At 46.8% G+C, this 16,915-nt stretch overlaps 1 protein-coding gene across 1 annotated transcript; it reads right to left on the bottom strand.

Moving 5' to 3' along the window:
* Positions 1-1,241: 1,241 nt before the first annotated feature.
* On the bottom strand, positions 1,242-14,766 carry BCL2L10 (BCL2 like 10). Its single transcript, XM_066635822.1, has 2 exons — positions 14,333-14,766; positions 1,242-2,391 (listed from the first exon to the last, which is right to left on the bottom strand). The coding sequence occupies exons 1-2, from the start codon at positions 14,738-14,740 to the stop codon at positions 2,260-2,262; spliced, it is 540 nt and encodes a 179-aa protein (XP_066491919.1). The 5' UTR covers positions 14,741-14,766; the 3' UTR covers positions 1,242-2,259.
* Between the last annotated feature and the right edge of the window lie 2,149 nt (positions 14,767-16,915).

Below are 16,915 nucleotides of genomic sequence, written 5' to 3' on the forward strand. Positions count from 1 at the left end.
TGAAGTTTTGAAAGAGGGCTGAAAAGGAGGAAGCATGCTACTGCACTTTTAACATGCTCCAAATTCTTCAGTAACCAGTGAAAAACTGAGGTATGATCAATTTTCGAAGAATCGAAGTGGTTGTTATTTTATTCATGCTTGCAACTTTAAACATGCTTCCTATTTTGAAACTACCTTCTAGGTAAAGCTACCAATTTCAAGAGAGAAATGGAGACACCTTTAACAAGATGCATCAAATTCAAGGTGGCAGGCAATTTGAGCCAATCAAGGTTACATTTGTTTTTTCCCAGGGTAACCGTCTGTTATAAGGTCACAACTGGGCTAAATTAAACTTCCAACTCTGCTCAGAGGCAGGAGGCTCCTAGGCTACAATCCCTCAAAGTGGAGCGGATACACACAAGGGAAAACAGCAGGTGCAGCAAGAGATAACAGGAGTTCCTGCTTAAAAACTGGTGTGGCAGAATGGAGGATGCAATCAGGAGTAGTGGTACCAAGTAAGCTGGTATAGATTTTGCTGAGCTGTGAATCAGGAGATCCCCTTTCAAATCTCACCTCTTTCACCAAGGCCTTTGGCAAACCACTTCTTCCTCAGCCCAAACACTCCATCAATAACACTGGAGTAATACCAAACTACCCTACAAAGGTTACAACAAGCCAGTGTATTTCAAATCCTTTGACCACTCACAGCACGCTGCCTTCCAAGTCAGTCCACTGGTTAAGCTAGCTCAGTCTTGTCTACAATGACTAGTAGCATCTCTCCAGGGTTTCAGGCAGGCATCTTTTCTAGCTCTATCTGGAAATCCAGAGTTTGAACCTGGGAACTTCTGTATGCAAAGATATGCTCTAACACTGGGTTACAGCTTCTATTCAGAAGTACAGCCACCCTAACCCCTTGGGCAAGGCTCGTCTTGAAACACAGGGATTGTCTGTACACCACCTCTAGAACTCCCGATAACTTGGCAGAGACACTTTTCCTTATATTTACCAAGAGAGGAGCTATTGCTCTTCACCCCAGCATGGCATCTTTTTCAAGGGCGCTTACGTCTTCTGCACCTTTTTTTTTTTAAAGTTTGTGAGCCCTTTGGGGACAGGGAACCAGTTAATGAATTATTTTTGCTATGTAAATCACTTTGTGAACTACATTTTGTGGAAAAAGTGGTATATAAATACTAAAAGGATAATTGCACTTGTTGGGCCCTCTGAAAAGCACCATGGAATCTGGGTCAAAGAAAGCATGCTCATTTTAAAATAAAAATATTCAGTTATATTTATTCACATATTAAAACTGTACAAGCTAAAAGGAAAATTATGACATTGAACACATCCAAAGACTATTTTTACAATGCACAGTATAACAATATCTAAAGAATTGTTAAACAAGATAGGAGACAGCCACAGAGTCTGCTTTTCAAACAAATGGAATTCAACAAAAATAGATGTTAAACCAGCTACCAGTATTATATAATGATAAATACTTCAAAAATATATTAAGTTATATGGAGTTTCTGGATTGGATAGGAAATCCACAGAAATCCCAGCCTTCAATGGACTTCCAAATAGACCAATTTTTTAAAAGGTTTCTTAATAGTTAAGTTCACTTCAGTCAAGAACTGGTTCTGCAGCCTTTACTGTTTTGGTATCAACATTCTTGTCCTCTACTGTACTTGTAGTGTAGTTTATACTAATGCCATTATAACAAAAACACATAAACTATAATGCTCTGTGCAATATGGACCTTGCAGCAGTACATTGATGAGTGGGCTTGGCACCATTTACACTGTACTATGGATGGGAGTTGAGCGCATCATTCTGTTATTAATACTGGCTCACATTTCACAAGGCATCATTCCCCCCCATCCCTGTCCCCCAACACACACACTCTTGCACACGGAGAAAACCCAGACACACAGCTTCACTTGAGTTCCATTGCAAGCCCACCATTAACATTTTAGCGTGACATCAAGCACTCAGCAGTTACCAGAACATGAGCCGCAACAGTGACAATTCTCAAAGTCCAGAAGATGCCCAAGCTCAGAACTAGCATTCAGAGGCACTGGTTTCCCATGTGTACGGCCAGGATGCAATGTGCTTTTAATGTCCAAGTTCTCATCAAGACTATTCCTCCACACCAGTTAAAAAATATAAGCTTCTGTCTTCCAACTGCCCTATAGAAATATAGAATGGACTCTTCGCCGGTTTGCTGGTGTGTTGCTGAAGAGTTTCTCCCCTTCCCCCCCCCCCCCACAGTCAATGGTAGTCTTATCGCACGGCTAAAAGGAAGGCCAAGCCTGCCAAACCAAATCCTGCTGCCGCCATGATAGCGTTGCTTATGGTACTGTTCTGGTCAGCTGGGTCAGAGCCGTGTTTATTGAAGAAGTGGTAGAAACCATCCTAGAAAAACAGAGAGCAAGAGCTTGAGTTAAACCTCTTAGGTCAGTCTTCAACCTTTTTCATGCCACAAGCCCAATAAATAAAGCATGAGACTGAGACCCCAGTATCAATCCTGCACCCCTCCCAGGACCATATCCACCCACCCCACTCTTGTAATGCCCTCCCAGCAGTGTTCACTAACTAAATATTCTTATGAGAGAGAGAGAGAGAACAGAAAAAGTTACCATGAAGCCTGGCACTAATGAAAGCTATTTTACATAATAATTGAGCACGACCAAGTAGCAGGACTACTGAGCATATCCTGGTACCTGAGGGTGATCACCAAATGCCTTTCCCTCTACCTGGTGTTCTAATCCAGTGGTCTTCAACCTAAATTATTCCTGTAAATTGCTGCAAACCTACAACAGAGGCTTTGCAATCCCATTGTGGTCCCAATTCCAAGGTTGAAGAACACTATATTAGGCAGTTAATCACTTTTTTCCATACATCTTCATACTTTAATATTCCATAAAAATGTAATTTAACATTTTTGGTTGTGGAGCCCTGTAAGACACCCCAATATCCTATGAAACCCTAACTTATCCCTCCTATATAAAGCCAAAACAATAAATTACCAGTTACAAGGTTCGAAGACAAAAATGTATGTTAATGATAACTTTGAATAATTTAATAACACCAGATAACTGAAAAAAGAACTTCTGGTATGTGCACCTGTGAGACTCCCATTAATTTTTCAATGCAATACTTGACTTTTACAACTTCAGTATATTTGCATTTGATGGTGGGAAGATGGGCTTTGGGCCACTAGGCTTGGTCATGTGTTTCTCATGAACATACCCACTCATTAACTGGGCAGGTGCAAGAGGGGGAAAAACAGAATTTTGTGGACGCCTTGGGGAGGGCTTGAGGAATACGAGGGTTCCATGGAACCCTGGCTAAGAAGATACACCCTGTGCTAGGGAGTTCCCATCCTAAATTCCTAAGCACCAAGGCATGCTTATGGCCATTAACAGCCAAGCACTGGCAGCTTCTCCTATCAGTGCAATACATCGCACTTAAGCATGGCAATTCACAGATACTAAGCAGGAAGTTATTCATTTGATGTGTCCTCTAGCAATACAGGCCAGCCCCTCTATTCCATGGAAAATTCACAACTGTGAGTTATGACTGCCTTCAAAAGGTACACTGGCAAATTTCCAACTGGGTGTGGAGCTGGACCCAAGTCCACTCTGAAAGTATGTGACGATTTGAAACATCACACCTACTGCCGTTTAGTACAGTTCAAAGAGTTGTTATATTGCACCCTCTTCGTGCATGGCACTTCACAAAGACATAAGAACGCTACCCCAAGGAGCATGCAATAAAAGTCAATACAATAATATAATGTGGGGACAAACCAAGAAAGGATTTCATTGCTTTAGGTACAGGTACTTAGGCTTCGTCACAACAGAGGATGAGGGCCTGAGGACTCGCAGAAGCAGGTTTTAGTAGGAATTGAAAGGAAATGAGAAGTGGTGTCATGGAGGTATTTGGGAAGGCAGTTCCAGGCATAAGGGGCAGAAAGGAAGAAAGCAGAGCTACCTGAATGAGCAGGTTTGTATAGCTGAGAATGGGGGAGTTTGGACAAGTGAAAGTCACAGGCAAGACCACACCCACCTAGTAAAGCAGAGTCATAAGCAAGGGACAACACAGAGGGTCATGGAGAACGCTCTAGGAGGATTTCCTGCTACAGGCATGGGGTTGGCCTAAATGACCTGTTAGGTCCCTTCCAACTCTATGATTCTATGAAATTAAACACCACAGATTTTGACATGAAACAAAATACAAACTGTAAGGGCACACTACACAACCACTCCATCAGCTACAAAAAAGTAGAAATAGCCAAACAGTACTGCAGATCAAAATGGTTTAGCACAGTGTTTCCCTAACTGTGGGTCAAGACCCACCAGCAGGTTGCAACCTGATTGCTGGTGGGTTGTGAAACAAACTGACAACCTGAGAGTCAACTTAGGAAAATGCACTGAGCCCTATGGAAAGTGACGCTGAGCCACACACATGCATTTACTTACAAGAAGGTGAACATGCCTCAGTCCACTTTGAAGGACAGCCAGAGAGGAATGCAACACTACTAAAATGGTCCTGATCTGATGAACATAGGCCCCAAAAAGCACTCCAGAGAGTGTTTCCCCCCAAACTGACAAAGAAAACATATCGAGTCCTATGGGAACTGAAACAGAGAAGCACATGCATGTTTACTCATGAGTAGATAATCATGCCTCAACTTATTTTGAAGGCCAAGTGAAGGGGAATGCAAGGCAACTATAATAGTTCTGATCTGATGAACGTAGAGCTCACAAAAGCTCTAAAAGGCAGCCCCACCACTATAGTTAAAAGGATAAAAACTGAGGCTTGAGCAGCTGTTTTTTATTTTTTTTTAAAGTCTCATAAAGCTAGGTGGGTCCTGATAAGAGTGTAATTTTACAAAGTGGGTCCAAGTTCTAAAATGTTTGGGAACCACTGGTTTAGCACATATTTCATTTGGGAACAGACATGTGCAGCATTGATCCTTTCCATCCTCCCCCAATTACCACCACCACTGTATGTGCACATGTTCCATAGGCCTGTCAGCAATTCAACTCAGAGCTGACCTATGGCAGAAAGAAAGGGGCAGCTGCCTTAACAGATCTTTATACAGGATAATCAAGAATGGCAGTAATAAGACTCCAGATGGCCATGTTTGAACTTATTTGGCAGCTGTCTATGTAAACGAGTTATGCTCTTAATTTCTTCCGGAACTTTGTTCTTTACACTTTAATTTGCGCAAACAATGGGTGCATTTTTTGCTGAATGTCAGTTTACACTCTCAGCAGCAGCTGCTATGTGGTCATTAGCATTCAGGTGGGCCCATTACAGAAAAGAATCACCACCACCACCCCATTCACAGCCCCCTTTCCACAACTGCTTTGTAGAATATGTGCTAGTGCCACCAAAGTAAGATGAGATTTGGAATGAAATCTAGGATCCCTCTTCCTACCACCCACCCACCTTTATTAACATTAAAAAAGCTAGCGAAGAACTGTTCAAAGGTTAATAGCAGTGTTTATAGTTTGCCATTTTTTCTTACAACTATAGCTGCACAATTAAGAGCTTTATAATTAGAAGGGGGCGCGGAAAGCTCCCAATGAAGTTAAGGGAGACAGCAGATCCTACACTCTAGCAGAACTGTATTTAAAATTCCATCTGCTTCTTCCTGCTGTGAGAATTGCTGCCAAGTTTTCAAAAGAAAAATCTGGTTTGTACTTTTTTTTGTATTTGCAAGTATTTAGATTTCAGTCTTCAGCCCTGCACTGTAGCAAGAATTTTAATAGGCCCAGGATCTGACAAGTTTGACCATAAAAGTATGCATTTTTGTGCACTTCCAATTGCACCCTCAAGCTGAGCTACTACTGCAATCCGTTAGGTTGACTGCCATGCAGTAGCCACAATCCAGCATGCACATCAGGATCCCATAGCCTTCCACAGATACTGCTGCTGCTGCAGAGGGATGCACTTACAGAGCTTTGCCTTTTGACAGCCAACACTGGGAACCCCATTCACATGCAGTCTTCTGGGCGATAAACAACAAATGTTAAAGAAAAGCTATAGTGGGAATTCTATTGAAGTCTCATATATTATGTCTGCAATCCTATCCACACTTTCCTGGAAGTGAGCCCCACTGACTACAATGGAACTTACTTCTGAGTAGACATGCATAGGATTAGGCTCTAAAGCACGTAAAACTCAAGGATACTACATAAATTTTTTTCCCTTAAACATGCACCCACCATGTGCAAAAGCCACATCACTGTCACAGTCACCTGGCACATAAGGGGGAGCTGCTGAACACAGGTGTTTTACAGTGCCTAGATATGGCTATGCATGTGGTTTTTCCCTCCCTATATCTAAACAAGAAAAAGCATCTCACATTCAAATGGTCCTTTAATGATCATCTGCCTCAGACTGGTTTGCCAACTTCAAAGCGGGTTCTTGTATATTAGCAGGAGAGGGTGGCATCTTATTACATCTTTCAGAGGCTTAAAAAAATGAGCTTTTGTCCAATAAAATCTTTTATGTGTTTTTTGTGTAGGTACTCTGGGACATTTGTCAACTACAGAATGTGACTACAAAGATGCTAGGGGGGGTGGAAGGGGCCAGAATTCCCATCCAGGGAAGAGGTAGGGCTGAATAGACTTACTTTCCCTCCAATGGGCTGTTTGAAAATCGAGACCTGAATGCAAGTTTCTATGTATTCTTTACCCCAGGACTGTGGGAAATAGTTTCTCTGAGTTGATTATTCACATTCCTGGCAGGAGTTTAAACCTGCACCCAATTCAACAATGGCTACTACCAGATACTTCAGAAAGACAAGAAACCCTACACTGGGAGGTGGGTGGGTAAGAGACTTAGAGTTAATATAAACAGAAGGAAATTCCTGTAGCCTTTAACTACTACACTGCTTGGGCATGAAGCATAAAGGTCATACTAGACTAATGCCATTGGCACACTTGCTTTTTCTTATGCAAATAGCAATCAGAATTAGAGGGGTGACTTTGTCTATTACCCCCTTCCTGTGAATTGGTTTTCCATTCCCTCCCCCAGGGTAAACTGCATGCACTAGAGGTATATAGTACAGATTGAAAGTCCCCCCTCATCAGCCATGAGCCAAACTGCTCCCGCAAGTGCCATCCACTTTAGAAAAAGCCAGCCAATAACACAATTAAAGTCACATCTAGTTTGAGCCTCACACAATAATGAAATATTTGCTGGCCTACAAAATCAAACATTTCCTATGTTTGTCTATAGGTAGAGATATTTGAAAAGCGTGTTATTTATTTATTTAACTACTCATAATGGAAGTAGGTCTATTATGAGGCTGTAATCCTATCTTACTCACCAGAAACACCTTTACTTATATGCCCTCTTGTAACAATCTCAATTACTCTCAACCTTCTGAATCAAAAGGGATCTTTTGTTCTGGGCTACCAAACATAAGCCATTTTAACTCAAGGATTTCTAAAACTAGCTGCATGAAATATCCTCTATCAAGAAAAAAATGGACTGAACTTCTCAAGTTATAACAAGGGCTGGAATGATTCAAGCACATAAGAATCCAAAATATTTTTCCCCAGCCCCATTACATCCAAGACAAAATAAAGGCTTTTGTTGGCTGAGCCCCCTCATTCCAGGTACATTCACAGAGAAGGAGGGGGAAAGAGGATGACAGAGGTTCACAAAAGCTCAAGACAGCAAGCAAGCTATATTATTAGGAGGGCTTAAAGAGATGGAAATTCAGTCACTAGCAGCTGCTTGTGGCTTTAGGGAGCTCATCACCTCACACTTTAGTCAACTTTGCCCTATATTAGAATGCAGTGGGATGTCATTCTGTGTGGCAATAGAGGCATGAATCTAACAGGGGATGCCCTGTGAGCTCTTTAATAGCTATAAGCTTAGCCCACTGCTTTGCCGAAATGTGGCAGAACGTCTCACAAGAAAAAAGTGTCTGAGCTTCTGCATCAGGGAAGATACAATACAATATATAAGTGGTTCCCAAGCTGTGACTCCCCAGGGAGTCACAGAAATCAGTTAGGGGAGCCATGGAATTCTTGCAAAAAAAAAACTCATAGCCCTATAAAATGTATATAATTGTAGCCCTAATGGAGAGCTGCAGCCAATGGCCCAGTAGGCCAAGGGAGTTGTCAGTTATTTGGGAACCACTGCAGTACGTGCTAGAAGTCAAGAGAAAGAGGCATCACCAGAGGCCCATGTATTCATGGAAGCTTCTCATATTGCCCCTGTGCTTTAGTGTGCGCTAGAAGTACAAGAGATTTCGCCAACACCAACAACGCAAGCATGAAGTGGCATGGAAAAATCCTCACTCATCCTGCTCAGATGACAGCCTTGATTTAGGGCCTTCTCAGTAGTGGCACCAACGCTATGGAATTCCTTTCCCCCTGACTTAAGGGCTCCCTCTCTTGTAACTTTCCAGCGAGGCCTGAAGACCCTTCTGTTTAGAAAGGCCTTCTGAGTTCCTGGCCTTTTAAACATCTTTTTAACATCTCTTAACATTATTTAACATCTGCTCACAGGCCTGATCCTTCTCTAATTTGCTGCCCTATGCTCTTACCTGATTAGTTTTTATCTGACTACTGTTTTTATGATATGTTTTTAGCTGCTTTTAAATTATGTTTTTAACTTGTTTTAACCTTGTTTGTAAGCCGCCTTGAGTCCCTTTGGGAAGAAAGGCGGGGTAAAAATAAAGTATAATAATAATAATAATAATAATAATATCCTCATCCCACCACTCTGTGTGGAGGGGTTGGGGGCCACCATAGCTAAACTCAGATAGAACTGAATGACTACATTCAAGTCCCAGTCCCTGCTCTATGGAACCACCCTCTAAGTCATGGTGAAGAAACCAAGAGCTGCACAGGGCATGGAACATCCAACCCATTATAGAATAACAGGCACCTACTTACTTGGGGGTAGCTTCTCCCCCTCCTTTTTAAATGGAAGTCTCAAATGTTTTGCAAGTCCAATCTTGTAGCATATATTCACTCCTGATGCATACAAAATACCTGTAGACCTGCACATCATTCCACTAGCCACTAGATTGCCAAAGCTTGTTGGTGGTGGTTAAAGTGTGTACGTGTACGTGTACACACACACCATTCCACATTTAGCAATAATTACAAAGCACTTTGTACAAGCCATCACTTTGGGGCAATGCTTCCTTCATAAAGACCCCCCCAAAATAGCACTTCAACACACCAAAATCACATTTGAACTACTGCAGTTCATGGGGCCTGCTTCTGAAGAATGTTTGGAAAGGACAGGTAGTGCCAAAGACCTGCACCTTTATTAATAACTAGAACTGTGCAACTAGAACAATGCCCATTTTAGACTACACTGACCCCTGTTCCATTATGGAGTACAATTAAAGTGCTTGTTTTAACCTTAATGGCCCAAATGACCCGAAATCGGGATAAAGGATCACCATATTCCACATTAACCAGCCTAGATTTTAAGACCATTCTTGAAGGCCCAGCTCTGAACCTCCCTGCCATTCAGGAGAGGTGGGTGGTGAACAGAAATGGAAGCTTCTCCATTGTAGCACTCCCATCTGTGAAACTGTCTCTCAAAAAGAAGCACACCTGGGTAGGTCAGATAACGTTCCCCCAAAATATAAACATATGAGATAAATTGGCTAGTTCAGCAAACCAGATAGCAATATTCTCATCAGTACTCAAGAATTCCTTTTGTAACATTAAAGGCTATCAGAGGATACAATTTCAGATGGGGTGGGAGGGTAGCAAGCAGAGTGGACTCTACTAATAAAGCTCCCAGCAATCTGCAGTAGATCAGCAAGGGTTTCAACTCCCAGGTTAACATCGGATCAGATTGCAAGCTCTCTGCCACAGCTGGTCTTGTGCTCATAACTCCTGATTCAGCCCCAGCAGGTGCTAGACCAGGGGTGCCCAAACCCCGGCCCTGGGGCCACTTGCGGCCCTCAAGGCCTCTCAATGTGGCCCTCAGGGAACCCCCAGTCTCCAATGAGCCTCTGGCCCTCCAGAGATTTGTTGGAGCCCACACTGGCCAGATGCAACTGCTCTCAGTGTGAGGGCGATTGTTTGATCTCTCATGTGAGCTGTGGAATGAGGGCTCCCTCCATTGCTTGTTGTTTCACGTCTGTGATGCAGTAGCAGCAGCAAAGGAAAGGCCAGCCTTGCTTTGTGCAAGGCCTTTTATAGGCCTTGAGCTATTGTAAGACCTTCATTCATTCATATAAATTCATCTTTAATATATTCATTTATGTAAATTTATTCAAATTTTAAATGTAAATTAATTCTTTTTCCCCTGGCCCCCAACACAGTGCCAGAGAGATGTAGCCCTCCTGCCAAAAACTTTGGACACCCCTGCGCTAGACCACCAAACCTACAAATATTAATTGGCTGTCTTTGACCAATCTTCCTGCAGTACTGCTGGCCAGATATAACAGCCTGTCAGCATGTGCAATCCATAGCAATTCAGATGTAAATTTTTACTTGAACATCACAGGCCATCACAACTCTCTGGGGTGTAGCTCATAATTTCACTTCCATTTTGCATCTGGATCTGCCGTCTGCCACTGTTTAGCACCTGGCTCCAGTTTCGGAACCCAGAAGTTCCAACAGAAGCAGACCTAGTAGATGCAACAAGTCCATCAGCCCTGTTCTACAGGATGAAGACCACTGGCAGTACATTTGATGCACCAGTCACCCTTACAACTTCAGCCACCAAATTGTGCTGGGGAAAAGAAATTTAGAAATCTGCCAGCCACTAATGAGACACATAGAACAGCATCCAGCTATACAATCCAGAAGCCTCTAGTTTAAATGCATTGACTGATGCTATGCAACAAAGTTATCTTTATTCAGTCACTAGCCTTGGGAACAGCTTAAGCCCAACAAGGGACCTTATTTGGATCTAGTCATAATGACATGGTCAGAACCACTGGTGATTCATCACATGCATGCCTTGGGCAAGAGACACAATGTGGCATTCCCATTGCTCAATGCTCCACAAGACCTACAACTAATCTTCCATGGAATTTTTGTATCCTTTGACCCAGGACACTATGTACACTGAGACTTCCCCACAGCACATAGCTGACTGCAAACGCAACTAATTCTAAGTCCCTATCCAGTCACATCTAAAAGTTACTATTTTAAAGACAAGCAGTTCTGAATACCCAGATACCCACTCAAGGGGGAGTGTTGCCAACCCTTCACTCTCAGGGTGGCAAGGGACTGCCTGTATCTTATGTTTATGCAAACCAGCCATCAGCAGTACAGGTAGGTAAGATCACTGTTTTGGTGTTGCCAATTCCATTTGCAGGGGCAGCAGCAGTTGAACACAACTGTCCCAAGGAACAATGTTTGGGGGAAAGAGGTGGTATGATTAAAGTTAGATGAATTGTACAAAGAACATAGTACATCCTAGCACAGAGGCAACTGGAAACCCAGAGAGCCCTGGAACGCATGACTAAGAGGACCATCAACTGGGGGCTGTCAATTATTTGAACCATAAAGGGTTTTGCATATAAAAGACTGTTTCTCAAAAAAAAAAAAAAATCAAGCCCTCCACACTGAATACTCTAAATAATTGAGTTTATTAGGCACAACACAGCAAATCCATTGCTTGCTGTATTCCACGCATCAATGCATTATCATGACCTAGGGGTAAGCTGGTCTCTAGATCTCAAGTATTTTTTTTTCCTTCAAAGCATGTTTCAAGTCCTCATGGTTTCAGGGCTTGCAAAGCTCAACAGGCAGTGCACATCCATGGCTCGGAACTCCTTAGATCTTGACCCCATCTGCTGCTCAACTTCCTTGCCTTCTGTCACTCAAGCTGCAATCTTATGCACACTTCTCTGAGAGTAAGCCCCACTGAAAACAATGGGACTTACTGCTGAGTAGACAAGCATAGGCTTGGGCTCTCACTCTGCTCCTTTCCAAAATATTTCAGACCCTGCAAGACACCCAAGCCAGTGTTGTGAGAACCAGGCAAATGCTCTCCTTGCACAATGAATCCCAGGCTCTTTTAACATAGTACACTGCCAGCCAGACTGGCATTCCACTTGGCCCACAAGCACAGATACCCCCCCCCCCACTATAACAAGGGTTAACAGCAGCATTTGGGCAATGCATAATCTGGCCCTTGATGGCTGCAGAGATGTCCCCACCAGTGTTATTTTGAGGGACAAAAAACTATACCATGGAGGGGGGGGTGCAGAGAAGAGGAAGGCCAGACTGAGCAAGGATCTTTCTAAGGCAACTTCGCACGGTTTGTCACAGCATTTGCTTCCCTTATATGGGAAAAAAATTATCCAGGCCTCCCTGATGTAACTAGCAGGCATGCCTCCTCCCCCCCCTACTCTTCTCTAGGCTGCTCCCCTTGTGGTCTGCTTTGGGGTTCTGGGAGAGGAAGGGAAGGGGGGGGAGACTGGGCTGCCCAGAAAAGGTCTTGGATTGAACCTCACAGTGCAAGGGGGGATGCATTCAGCACAGGGGGAGGGGAACTCAGCCGGAAAAGTGCTTTGGCCAAGGTCATGCACAGGAGGAACCAGCAAACCAGCATCGGAAGCATGGGAAGGAAGAGAGAGGGAAGCAGAGATCGCTGGTCCTCCATCAGAGGATTGGGACCGCAGGAGGGCCTCGCCTTGAGGAAGGGAGCATTGGGCACAATCAGGGACATGCAGCTCCCCAAAGATCAGCCAGGCAGAAGAGATCCCACATTCAAGAAGTGGGAGATGGGGAGCAGAGGATATTGGGGGCATTGGGCACAATCAGGGACATGTAGTCCCCCCAGCCAGGCAGAAGTGACCCTGCAGTGCACAAGGGTTGGACAGACGTCCTCTTGGGGAAGGGAACCAGAGGGGTCTCTGGCTCTCACCCCCAACCCACTGAATCAAGGGGGGAGTCCCAAGGCCAGAAGGAACCCTACAGCGGACAAGGGCTGGATGGGGAAGGGGAGCTGAGGGGTACCTGGCTCTCTCGCTCCCCACCCCAGTGCATCAGGGGGGCAAGTCTGGGGGCTAAGCGGGAGCCCTCAGGTCAGAAGGAACCCTGCAGTGGACAAGGGCTGGAAAGGGGTCTTCGTGGGGGAGGGGAGCTGAGGAGTCTGAGGAGCTGAGGGGGGCTCTTTGGCCCCCCTCCCCATTGCATCAAGGTGGTGGGGTGGGGATCCCCAAGGCCAGAAGGAACACTGCAATGGACAAGGGTTGAATAGGGGTTCTCTTGGGGAAGGGGAGCTGAGAGGTCTCTCTTGCCTCCCCCCCAATTGCATAAAGGGGGAAGGGCTGGAGACTGGAGGGGAGCCCCAAGGCAGAAGGAACCTGGCAGTGGACAAGGGCTGGATAGGGAGCAGGGTGTCTCTGACTCCCTCACCTCCCAGCTCACTGAATCAAGGGGGGAGGTCTGGGGGCAAAGGAGGAGCCCCCAGGCCAGAAGGAACCCTGCAACAGACAAGGGCTGGATAGGGGTTCTCTTGGGAAAGGGGAGCCGAAAGGTCTCTGGCTCTCCTGCCCCTCCATTGCATAGGGGGGAAAGTATGGAGACTGGTGGGGAGCCCCCAGGCCAGAAGGAACCCTGCAGTGGACAAGGGCTGGAAAGGGGTCTTCCTGGCGGAAGGGAGCTGAGGAGTCTCTGGCTCTTTATCCCCCCTCCACACTGCACCAAGGGGGGCTGGTGGGCAGCCCCCATGCCACATGAAACACTGCAGGGACAAGGGTTGATTAGGGGTTCACTTGGGGAAGGGGAGCTGAGGGGTCTCTGGCTCTTTTGTTCCCCCAACTGCATCAAGGGGGGAAAGCTGGGGGGAACCCCTAGGCAGAAGGAACCCTGCAATGGACAAGAGCTGGAAAAGGGTCTTCATGGGGATGGGGAGCAGGGTATCTCTGGCTCCCTCACCCCTAACCCCACTGCATAAAGGGGGGGAGGTCTGGGGCAAAGGGGGAGTCCCCAGGCCAAAAGGCACTCTGCAGTGGACAAGGGCTGGATGGAGAAGGGGGGTCTCTGGCTCTCTTGCCCCCCACCCCATTGCACGAGTGGGGAGGTCTGGGGGCTAATGGGGAACCCCCAGGCCAGAAGGCGCTCTGCAGTGGACAAGGGCTGGATGGAGAAGGGGGGGCTCTGGCTCTCTTGCCCCCCACCCCACTGCATGAGTGGAGAGGTCTGCAGGCTAATGGGGAACCCCCAGGCCAGAAGGGACACTGCAGGGAACAAGGGCTGGATGGGGTAGGGGGTCTTTGGCTCTCCTACTCCCCACCCTGCTGCATCAAGGGGGAGGTCTGGGGCAAAGGGGGCCCAAGGGAGCAGCCCCCCGGGGAAGAGGACCGGGGCGCGCCCCGCGAGCCCCCGCTTACCCATCCGCCGTGCGCCTCCAGCCACTCGCGCCGGTCCCCGGCCAGGTAGGCGGCGAGCGCGTCGGCCAGGGCGGCCGCCTCCTCGCGGGAGCCGCGCTCGGCCAGCGCCGCGGCCAGGTTCCCGGCGAACGCGACCAGCGCCACCACCCGGCCCCAGTTGAGGCCGCCCTCCGCCTCCATCTGCGCCGCCACCCGGCTCAGGAAGGCGGCCGCCCGGCCGGGCTCCGGGAGCGCGTCGGCGCCGCAGGCGAGCCGGAAGAAGGCGCGCTCGCGGCTCTCCAGCTCGCCCGCCACCCGCGCCAGCGTCTCCGCCGCCCGGCCCGGGCTGGGGCCGCCCGCGCCGCCCAGCCGCCGTTCCAGGTAGAAGGACAGCAGCCGCGCCGTCTCCTCGCGCAGCGCGCCCGGCATCTCGCTGGCTGGCTGGCTGGCCGGCCGCGCTCGCCGCCGCCTAAGAAGCGCCTCCGCCCGCTGCCCACGTGGCCGGCCGGCTCCGCTCGCTCCTCCCGCCGCCCCGCCCCGCTCGCTGCCGAGCAGGAGCCGGCCCTGGGCGCGTCTACTCGGGAGCAAAGCCCCTGCTCGCCCGCGCTGCAGCCTCAGCTCCTTCCCAGCGTGCACACTTACTCCCGAGTAAGAGCCCACTCCTAGGCGTGTCTACTCAGGAGTAAAGCCCGTGCTAGTCAACGGGGTTGCTTCCAGGCAAGCGTGGATAGTGTTGCAGCCTCAGCTCCTTCCCAAGGTGTACCCTTACTCCTGAGTAAGAGCCCACTCCTAGGTGTGTCGACTCAAAGGTAAAGCCCATAGTAGCCAACGGGGTTGCTCCTGGGTAAATGCGGGTAGGATTGCAGCCTCAGCTCCTTGCTAGGCGCAGTCCAAGGTGCACACCTGGGCTACAATCTTATCCACACTTTCCTGGGAGTAATTCCCATTGAGTATAATGGGTCTTACTTCTGAGTAGACATGCTTAGGCTTGCTCTGGAGTAAGAGCCCAAGGCTAGGCGTGTCTACTCAGGAGTAAAGCCCACTAGTCAATGGGGATGACTCCCAGGTAAATGAGGATAAGACTGCAGTCTCAGCTCCTTCCCAGGGTGTAGTCTAAGGTGCACACTTACTCCCGTGTAAGAGCCCAAGCCTAGGCATGTGTATACTCAGAAGTAAATCCTATTGGAGCCAAAGGGGTTGCTCCTAGGTAAATGTGGATAGCATTGCAGCCTAAGATCCTTTCTAGGGCACAATCTGAGGCACACCATTACTTCCGAGTAGGCTCCTTGCTAGGATGCAGTCCAAAGAGCACACTTATGTCTGAGTCAGAACCCAAGCCTAGGCTTGTCTATTCAGAAGTAAATTCCATTATAGCCAATGGGGATTACTCCCAGGTAAATGTAGCTAGGACTGCAGCCTAAGCTCCTTGCTAGGGTGCAATCCGAGGCACACAGTTACTTCTGGAGTAACTGTTACTGGAGTAAACCAGTCCCATTCCATAAAGCTTGGGTTACATGATATATTAATGTTCAGCACCCCCCCCCCCATCAGAGAGGTAGTAGTAATCGACAGGACAAGATTATGCAGGTTTACTCAGAAGTAAATATCATTTCTTTAAATGGAATGCGCTCCCAGGTAAACATATACTTAGAATTGCAGCCTTAGGTAGCCTGCAGTCCTCTTCTTCACACTTACCAGAGAGTAAGCCCCATTAAATATAATGGATCTATTATGCATGCATGTCTACTCAGTATAGTATGCACTTGTGCTACCAGTACAGTAGGCATAGTGTGCTGGGTGTGTACATGTGCTGCCAGGGCACAATCCTATCCAACTTTCCAGTACCCAGTGTAGCCACAAATGTTCCTGTACCTTGAGGAGGCCTCTGTGACTGCCTCCCCACTGCAGGATGGAGCACATGCCCCTTTGGCACAGCTGCACCAGCACTGGAAAATTGGATAGGATTTGGCCCTCTGAAAACATTGCGCTTGACTCAGTTGTGATCAATTCGATTTGGATATGAGTATTTATAAAAGCTGGAAGGGACAAACCACATCTTAGAAGAGGCCTTCCTCCTCTTTCACACAAGAAGGAAGGTACATATACAACCTGTGCATTGTATGTATTGCAATTATCTAAAAACATTATCTAAAAACAAAGCAGGTTTTCCCCCCTTTAGGAGTGTTGTTTTTCCCTTAGGCAAATTAGTGCAGTTTAAATCAATCAATCAATGGTCTGAAATTAAGGTTGACTTCATCAGTTGAGTGCAAGCCTGACCCTGCAATCTTATGCGCATTTAATCAGAAGTTTCACTGTATTCATCAGGACTTACTCCCAAGTAAGTATGTAAAGTTGCAGTCTTGACTCATTTTTGCCTGGCCCACAGGTATCTGGTCCCTGTTGCGTATATGCATCGTTGGGCAGAAATGGTTTAACTGTTATATTCCTATTTTCTTTTATTTTCCTTTAACTTGCTGCCTGTTTGCATACTACATTTCTTGTCCAAGGTGCTTGTGAATACAGATTAATGTACGTATAAGCTGTCCACACAGTGGCTGGCAGCCAGGTGAGTGTTCAGCAGATAGAAAAAGTAGCCCACAAACA

This window comes from Tiliqua scincoides, chromosome 8, assembly GCF_035046505.1.
Source record: "Tiliqua scincoides isolate rTilSci1 chromosome 8, rTilSci1.hap2, whole genome shotgun sequence".
In the NCBI taxonomy this organism is placed as follows: domain Eukaryota; kingdom Metazoa; phylum Chordata; class Lepidosauria; order Squamata; family Scincidae; genus Tiliqua; species Tiliqua scincoides.